The sequence below is a fragment of the Vombatus ursinus genome, unplaced genomic scaffold, assembly GCF_900497805.2.
Source record: "Vombatus ursinus unplaced genomic scaffold, bare-nosed wombat genome assembly UNPS02014807.1, whole genome shotgun sequence".
Classification (NCBI taxonomy): Eukaryota; Metazoa; Chordata; class Mammalia; order Diprotodontia; family Vombatidae; genus Vombatus; species Vombatus ursinus.
In genome coordinates this window covers 43,416,255-43,425,370 of record NW_020954585.1, presented here as the reverse complement: position 1 = coordinate 43,425,370, position 9,116 = coordinate 43,416,255, and the positions used below count along the sequence as shown (strand labels likewise).

At 46.1% G+C, this 9,116-nt stretch overlaps 1 protein-coding gene across 1 annotated transcript; it reads right to left on the bottom strand.

The window, feature by feature from the left end:
- Positions 1-3,780: 3,780 nt before the first annotated feature.
- DCTPP1 (dCTP pyrophosphatase 1) lies at positions 3,781-8,706 on the bottom strand. The gene is made up of 3 exons (XM_027874728.1): positions 8,564-8,706; positions 6,297-6,407; positions 3,781-4,390 (listed from the first exon to the last, which is right to left on the bottom strand). The coding sequence occupies exons 1-3, from the start codon at positions 8,689-8,691 to the stop codon at positions 4,075-4,077; spliced, it is 555 nt and encodes a 184-aa protein (XP_027730529.1). The 5' UTR covers positions 8,692-8,706; the 3' UTR covers positions 3,781-4,074.
- Between the last annotated feature and the right edge of the window lie 410 nt (positions 8,707-9,116).

The following is a 9,116-nucleotide window of genomic DNA, read 5'->3' as shown; positions in this document are numbered from 1 at the left end:
TCACCCCGCCTTGTGCAGCAGATCTGGAAAATGGTTAAAATTCTAACTAGATTCCACCCAGCACTTTGTTTGGATTTTCCTTTGTTAAGTACCTTGCTCCCTATCCTGTTGTAGCTACAGGACCCTCACCCCTCCACCCCCAGTGTAAGCTTCTTGAGAGCCAGATCTGTTGTTTATTTTTGAATCCCCAGTACAGACGGCTTCAAATGTTTGATGAATGAATTAACATTTTAGAGCCACTCAGTTCAGGAAATGTCTCACTTGGAAATATTAATAATAGCTACCATTTATATAGCATTTAAGGTTTGCAAAAACGCTTCACAAATATCTCATTTGATATTTGATTTGATCCTCACAACAACCCTGGCACAGAGCTATTACCCCATTTTAAAGATAAGGAAACTGAGGCAGACAAAGGTTAAGTAATATGCCCACAGTCATACATCTAGGCTGTGTCCTGGGGCATAATTTGAACTTGGGTCTATCTTCAAGAACCTTATTCACTGTACTAGCTGGCTGGCTGTGTGCAAAGCTAGTTTTTAGTACTGGAGGAGTTAAAAGAATCAAATAAGATACAGATTGGGGCAGCTAGGTGGTGCAGGGGATAAAGCACCAGGCCTGAAGTCAGGAAAACTCTTCCTGATTTCGAATCTGGACTCAGACACTTCTAGCTATGTGAACCTGGGCAAGTCACTTAACCCTGTTTGCCTCAGTTCCTCATCTGTAAAATTTGTTGGAGAAGGAAATGGCAAAGCACTCCAATATCTCTGCCAAGAAAACCCTAAATTGGGTCTTGAAGAAGTTGGACATGACTGAAAAATGATTTAACAAATACATATACATACATGCATATGTACACACAATAAATGGAGAAGGAAATGGCAAACCACTCCAGTACCTTTGTCAACAAAACCCCAAATTGGATCATGGAGAGTTGGACATAACTGAAACAACTGAACAACAATAAAGACACCGATCCTGCAGTTGAAAAATTTGGCCTCTAATGGGGGGAGGGGCATATGTATGGATAACTGAAAAGAGAATGAGAGGAAGGCAAGGAAGAGGGGAAGGCTTGATGGAGGAGGTGGCACCTGACTCAGGACTTGAAGGGAAAAGTGAAGGAAAGCCAAAATGGACATTCCTAGAGTGCTAGAAGGTTTACAAAATATCTTATATTCACATTTTCATTTGGGTCTTGTGACAATCATGTAAAGAAAGGCCCCATTTTATAGGTGTAGAAACATCCAGGTGCTAAATGGAAGAACCAGGATGTAAACCCAAATTTTCTTGACTCTTGAGATCACAGATTTAAAGTTAGATTTATTCAGATTTAGATTTAGAGCTGGAAATGACCTCAGAGTCCAATCTTCTCTTTATAAAGGATTTGTAAATGAAACCCCATTAAAAAGAAATTATTTTGGGGCAGCCAGGTGGCACAGTAGATAGAGCTCCAGCCTTAGAGTCAGGAGGACCTGAGTTCAACTCTTGCCTTAGATGCTTGACACTTAGTAGCTGTGTGACCTTGGGCAAGTCACTTAACCCTGATTGCCTCACCAAAAAAAAAAAAAAAATACTTGGTCAACATCACCCAGGTTGAGCTGGGATTCAGCCCTAACCCTTCTAGCTGCAAAAGCTGGGCCGCACTGGGCCTTGCTGCCAGAGTAATGCCTTGGAGATAGGAGAAGGTAGGACAAGAAATCAGAATAATGAAAAAAAATGTGTGGTAGGGTTAAGGAAAGGAGATAGGGAGGGAAGTAGGGTGCCACCTATGACTCATTCCAGCCCTTCTCCCCTGTTCCCTTTGAGGTCTGTTCTCTAGTTTCCCCCTCCCTTCCTCCCTTTCCTCTGCTGTGGTCACTAAGGAAATGGGGCCCTTCTGGAGACTTTCTCCAGCCTCCTTCCTTGGCTCAGACACAATAACCTACAAACAGCCTGGTTCCCTTGTGAGATGAAGTCTTGGCTACCCTCTGTATTCCCTCTTGCCCTTTTCCCCTGTGAAGCTGCTGGACACTCACCGACTCCCTGTTTTTGGAAGCAGTGACTGAGTGCCCCTGAGCCAGGCCATGTTCTACTTCCAGCAGAATCCAGAACTGGAAAGTATTTGCCCAGAGGCCCCTAGGCAAGTTAATCTTCCCACCCCCTTGGTTTAACTAGAGCTTTATTTCTTTAGCACTTTGCAGTTCACAAAGCATTTTCTACGCTATCTGGGGAAGCAAGACAGCACAGGAACTAAAATTCCCAGGTTTTACAGGGGCCCAGAGGTAAAGTGAGTTGCCTACTTAACTAAGCTGAAAACAAGCAGAGCCTCAAATCCAAATGTGCTGACTATAAACTCTTGTGTTCTTTCTCATAACAAATATTTACTAAGTACCACTTGATGGTAAATATGACAGGGGAAAAAAATGCAAGTCCCTGCCCTCAAAAGCTTGCATTCTGTCAGGGAAATAACACATATGAGTGACAAAGTATACACCACTACCTCACGCTGTCATTCTTTCTGTCAGGCTTTGAGATTACGGGAAAAATTTAAAGGCCACACAGGAGCTGTTGGCAGAAATAATCCATGTAGAAAAATTAATTTAGCCTAAGGGCCTCACCGCTACCATCTTAATGCTCTCCCAAGTTTTGTCTGCCATCAGCAATGAGCCCAGCTGGGTCTTGGGACTCTTAGGAGAAATCTACACTTCCACCACTACCAACTGATCAGTCAACATTTATTAAGTGCCTACTATGTGCTAAATGCTGGGGATACAAAAAAAGGCACTCCCTAACCTCAAGGAGCTCACAGTCTAATGGGGGAGACAACATGCAAATAAATATACACAAAGTGAGAAATAGGAGATACTTGACAGAGGGAAGCCACTGAAATTAAGAAGGGCTGGGAAGGCTTCTGGAAGGTGGGATCTTAGTTGGGACTTTAAGGTAGCCAGGGAGGCAAGAAGCTGGGAGTGGAGGAAGCATTCTAGGCGTGGGAACAACCAGAGAGAACTGGAGCTGAGAGAAGAGTCTTGTTTGTAGAACAGCCCAGAGGCCAGCATCACTGGATCAAAGAGTCTGTGTATTAAAAGACTGGAAAGGTAGGAGGGGACTAGGTTATGAAGGGCCTTGAATGCTAAGCACAGGCATCTTGCATTTGCTCCTGGAAGCAATAGGAGCCACTTATGTTTGAGGTAAGGGAGGGTGACACTACCACTCAGTTATCATTCAGGCTCCAGGAGCAATGGGATTCAAACACAGGACCAGTGCTTCCCAAGGAGCCCTTGTGTTCTTACGAGGGGTGGGGAACCAGCGGCCTGAAGGCCACATGTGGCTCTCTAGGTCCTCAAGTTCAGCCCTTTTACTGAATCCAAACTTCACAGAACAGCGCCCTCGAGGCCGCAGGGTCCCCACCCCTAAAAGGATTCTGCCAAGAATTAGCTGTCTGACCTTGGGCAAGTCACCCCTCTGGGCTTTAGAACAGATGAGGCCTTTCCCCATCTGTCAAATGAAAAAGGCACCTATCCTACCTCCCTCACAAGTACTTCAGGAAGCAAATGTAGTCTATTTGACCCAGAGATCATTCAGTCCAATTCTTTTACAGGTAAGGAAGCTAGAAGAGTGATTTGTCCAAGCTCACGAAGCTAAGGAAGTACACTTTATAGAGAAAACAAGGGGTATCATAGACCTAAGGCGCTCTCAATGAGTCTGAGAAGCAGCCCTCCCCCTCACTACATAATAAAAGTTACTTTTCTCCCTCAGTCACACCTCTCTCCCCCTCTTCATCCAAGTAACTGCAAGAAATCACTTCATCCCAAACCGTTTTATTAAAGGAAAAAAATGACAACCTGAGAAGGACTTCTTCCATTCACATATCCACCCGGTCCTCTTCTGGTAGGATTTAGGAGGGCAGGGGAACCTTGCATTTCCAGACTCTAGTAACAACCAAAGGAGGATTTGAAAAGACTTGTGTATCCCTGCTTTCCCAGTGGGTTCCCGTTCCGGGCTGTCCCTCGCCAGCATCGTTGGAGTCCGTCCCATGAATTCCAGCCCCTGCCCAGGCCCACACTCCCATCCCTGTTCCACATGTCCTGTTCTTTAGTTAGTCTCCTCTGCTCCCCTAGAGACAGGTGCACATTCTGCGGCTCCTGGGGCAGGGCCGCGGCTCTGGGCCTTCGGTCTGTCTTCATGGGGCAACTCTGTGTACTTGCAGGAAGAGCCACGGGCAAGGTGGACCGGGTAGTGGCGCCGGTTGGTCTCTATCTTGGCCAGCACAGCCTGTGGCAGGTCAATATGGCATCGTGACGCCAGGGCTACCAGGTAGATGAGGACATCACTGAGCTCCTCCCCTAACGCCCCTCGTTCCGCTTCAGACCAGGACAGGGGTCCAGGCCCACCATCAGGCTTCCACTGACTGAGGGGAAGATGAAACAGACAGACAGACATGGAGACAGATATTAGTACTGGGCCTTGGCCAGGACCCCAGTCTAAGCACCCACAATCACAGCCTCACCCTCCTCCTAACTCCAAACCTGCTACCTAAGCGCCAGGCCCTGCTCTCTGTATCTAGTGAGTTTGACGTTCAGGGTAGTCCCATCCCAAACTGAGTTTTTCCTTTTCCCCAAACCAGCCGTTTGACTCAGCCTTGAAACCTCAGTCTTTTTTTTTTTTCATTAAATTTTATTTTATTTTCAAATGAAGATGCAATCCCTCACATCCCTCCACCGCATTGAGAAAGCACACATACACACGAAAAAATCCCCTATAAATGGGTGTAGTCAAGCAAAACAAGTTGCTGCATTGGCCTTGTCCAAAAGAATGTATCATTCTTCACTTGGGGTCTATCATCTCTCTATCAGGATGTGGGCAGCTTGTTTCATTATGAGTCCTCTAGAAAAATGGAGTCAAACTCAAATAGAAACAAGTCCACCAAACCACACAAAAGGATCTCTGTATATTACATACTGACTTAGAAAACCACATATTAACGTTACCTTTGTTCTGCTGTAGTTTTAATTTGTTCAATATTTCCCAATTAAGTTTAATCTGGTTCAGATTGCTACAATTGACACCTCTGCTGTAGAACTGTGGCTGATCAAAATTTCCGAGTCTTTGAAAACTCTTCGTCCTCATTCATCTTTTATCACCTCCCTCTACCGTGAGCCTCTGAGTTCATCCATTCTGTTTCTGAAATGTCTTTAGCATCCATCCATTCCCCCCCTTCTGAGGCCACCCCATTCCAAGCCTTTGTCACTTCTTGCCTGGTGACTGTATAATCTTGTATTCTATTGTAACTGGTCTCCCTTTCTCCAAGCCCTTCCTCTTTCTAAATGCATCCTCCTTTCCATTACTAAAGTAATTTCCTAATGCACAGGTCTAATGACCATCAGATTTCTTTTGTTCAGAGATCTTTGGTGGCTTCCCTACTATTTAGGATAAAATCCAAAATCCTTAGTCTGGCAAGCAAGACTCTCTCGCTCTCTATGATGTGTCCCTGTCCTCCTTTTCAAGCTTTATTTTCTATTAATTTCCTTTACTTTCTCTTCAGTCATATTGGAACACTGCTATTCCCATTACATACCTCATTATTTCCTGCCTTAATTTATGCTATTAGCATTTGGGGTCCTACCCACCCCCATCGTTTCCACATAGCAAAATCTTACCTGTCCATCTTTCTAGGCTCAGCTCAAGTGCCACCTATGAAGACAGAAATGCTCTTTCTCTCCTCAAAATCTTCCTGTCTCCAAACCTTGGGTCAACAACACTTTGTACCTCTCCTATGCATTTATCAAATTCTGCCTTGTACTTTCATATTTTTTCTTTAATATATTTTATTTATTTCATTAAATGTAAAAAAATTTAACATTTTTAAAAAAAATTTTGAGTTCCAAATTCTCTCTCCTGCCCCTCCCCCTTTTTGAGATGGCAAGTAATCTAACAGCAATTCTACATATGAAGTCATGCAAAACATATTTCCATATTAGCCACGTTGCAAAACACACATCGAAAAAAAAGAGAGAAAAAAAAGGATGCTTCAATCTGCATTCAGAGTTCATCAGTTCTCTCTCTGAAGGTACACGGCATTTCATTATATATATTTTATTCATTCTCCCTAGGTTGTAAACCCTTTGAGGGCACGGCCTATGCCTTCTAAGTTTTTATATACCCCACTGCACACAGTACAAAGATAAATTAGATTAATCCAATACTAGCATCCCGACAGAGCAGGTGATGCCACAGTGGGAAGGGAAGATAGGAAGGCCCCAATGCGTTCATTCTTTCCCACCTGTCCCAATCCCTATGCCATTCCAACTACTCACAAGAGCTCTGCCAGCTCTCCCACCTCCCCAACAAGGGCCAGGAGGAGGTTCCGAGGTTTATGGAACTGGTCCCAGTCTCTTTCGGCTGCAAACTCTGTCTGGAGGCGACGGCTATAGAGGAGAGAGCAGAAGAGAGGGAGGAGGAAAGATTGAGGGAGGCAGAGACTAGGTCAGAAAAGGGGTCAGCACAGCAGCAAGGCACAGGGCAAAGAATTAACTGTCAGGGGGCAACTAGGTGGCACAGTGAACAGAGCTCTGGCCTTGGAGTCAGGAGGACCTGAGTTCAAATCCAGCCTCAGACACTTAACACTTAGTAGCTGTGTGACCCTGGGCAAGTCACTTAACCCCAATCGCCTCACCAAAAAGCAAAAAAAAAAAAAAAAAAAAAAAAAAAGAATTAACTGTCAGAACTAGAAGAGATTTTAAGAGAGACTTTAGTCCAAACCCCTCATTTTACAGAGGGGCAAACTGAAGCCAGGCAGGTGAGGGTGCAGCTGACAGAGCACCAGACCTGGGGTCAGAAAAACTTATCTTCCTGAGTTCAAATCCAGTCTCAGACACTTGCAAGTTGTGTGACCCTGGCCAAGTAACTTAATCCTGTTTGCCTCAGTTTCCTCATCTGTAAAATGAGCTAGAGAAGGAAATGGAAAATTATTCCAGTATCTTTGCCAAGAAAACCCTAGATGAGGTCACAATGAGATGGGGGAAATTATATATATTATATAAATATATGTGTATGTATGTGTGTGTGTGTGTGTGTGTGTGTGTAAAAAGAAAATGAAAATAAAGCTACCAGTGGTAATGCCAGGACTAGAAGCCAGGTGGTTGTTTGTTTTTTTCCTGATTCCTAGTTCTGTGCTGTTTTCCTTCCATTACAAGTTGAGGATTTCCTGTCACCTTCCTTCATACATTGTTGAACTCCCACTCATCTTCTGATACCCAACTCAAATGCCATGTCCTCCAGGAACTCCTCCTCAGAATACTAAGCACCACACCTACCACACACCTGAAGCTTGTGTAAGCTGCTTTTACCCTCTCCTGGACTGTAAGCTCCATGAGGGCAGGAACCTGCTCTTACACAAACTGCATTTTCCTCAGCATCTCACAACTCACATTTCCACATGTACTTTAAAACATACTTTCCTCATAGTGGCTCTCATTGTCTATGTTCATTGGTTTAGAGATACAAGGGATCTTTGAAGTCCAGTCCCCTAATATTACAGCCTTAAAGAGAATAAGTGATTTGTCCGAGGTCACCCAGGTAAGTAAACAGCATCGAGCGTTTGAACCCAGGTCCTCTGGTGCAGTGGATAGAGTCTAGGCCTAGAGTCAGGAAGACCTGAGTTCAAATTAGGCCTCAGAAACTTACTAGTTATGTGACCCTGGGCAAGTGACATAACTTTGCCTGAGTTTCCTCATCTGTAAAATGAGCTGGAGAAGCAAATGGCAAACCACTCCAGTATCTTTGCCAAAGAAAACCCTAAATGGGGTCATGAAGAGTAGGATGTGACTGAAACAGTAACAAACCTCTCAAATCAAATCCTACATGCTCTCCACTGCTGACTCCCTCGATGGAGTATTACCATCCCCATTCTACAGAGGAGGAAACTGAGGCAGGCTGCAGGCAGCTAGGTAAAATTCACAAGTTCACAAAGCTACTGTTACTCAACATCAACATAACAATAGCTAACACTCACAAAGAGCTCTTGAGATGTGCAAAGCTCTTTGCAAGCATCTCATCTGACCCTGGCAACACCTTGGGGAGGTAGCTACTGTAACTATCACCCCATCTTACAGGTCCCTCAACTCCAAGTCCAGCACTCCGTACTTACATCACTTAATGAACTGGGAAGACCTTGGGCACATAGCGATGCTGATACGAGTCTGAGTTTTTTTACCTGTATATTTTTTATGCATGCGAAGCAGCATGGCAGAGAGAGGACTAAAGACCTAGGTTCGAGTCCCGGCTGGGTGACCCGGGGCAAGTCACTTAACCACCGGACTCCAGGCAACTGAGGCTATCAATTGCAGAGGAGGTGCTAACCTACTTTGGTGGAGGGTGTTTCCTCACCTGGGAGTTGCAAATACTAATAATGAAATAACAGAAATGTGGGCTTTCTCCAGATTGCATTCTAGCGTAGGCAGAGCGTTACTGGGTGGCAGGAAGCCTCGGGTTCAGCAGGGACCCCCTCCTCCCTCACCATCTTCCCCCATGGGGTGGGCAGCATCCCCGAGTTGGGGGAGGAGGAGTGGGGCGTGCATCTCACATGTCCTCCAGCGTGGGCTCCGGGCTGAAGCTAAAGGGGCTATCGTGCCCCGCTGCTGCTGCTGCCGCTGCCGCCGCCGCCGCCGCCGCCGCCGCCGCCGCGCCCTCGGGGTCGCTGCCCCCTGGCATGGTGCTGCACAGGACCCACTAGCTCCGAAGCCACGTGCAGCCTCCTTGCCTAGCCCAGCCCAACCCCTCCCCCCCTTTCCCGGGCTCCGGCCCCGCCGCGCGCGCTCTCTTTACGCAGGCGCAGTCCAGAAGCCAGGCCGCAGAGTGCGGGGAGGAGGCGGGACAGAACCCGAGAAGGAGCCAATAGCATACCTTATTTTTCTCCCGGGCCTACACATAGACCAATCAGACAGCCTCGCGCTCGCTCTTGAGGGGATGGACCTAAGGCCCTGCAGATGGGCCAGGGCTCCCTAGGGAGGGGCAAGAGCTCTTAAAGAGCCCGTTGTTAAACCCTAGGATACCATGGACCTGATAGATGATAAATAAGGAGGGGAAGGGAACTGGGAACCAGAGCGCAAGCGCAAAAGGCCGTCTCTGGAAAACTG

Coding starts and splice junctions, on each gene's coding strand:
- DCTPP1 (XM_027874728.1), bottom strand. CDS start 8,691: ATGCCAGGGGGCAGCGACCCCGAGGGCGCGGCGGCGGCGGCGGCGGCG. Junction 6,408..8,563: donor GAGCCCACGCTGGAGGACAT/GTGAGATGCACG, acceptor TCTCCTCTATAG/CCGTCGCCTCCAGACAGAGT. Junction 4,391..6,296: donor GGAGAGCTGGCAGAGCTCTT/GTGAGTAGTTGG, acceptor TCTTCCCCTCAG/TCAGTGGAAGCCTGATGGTG.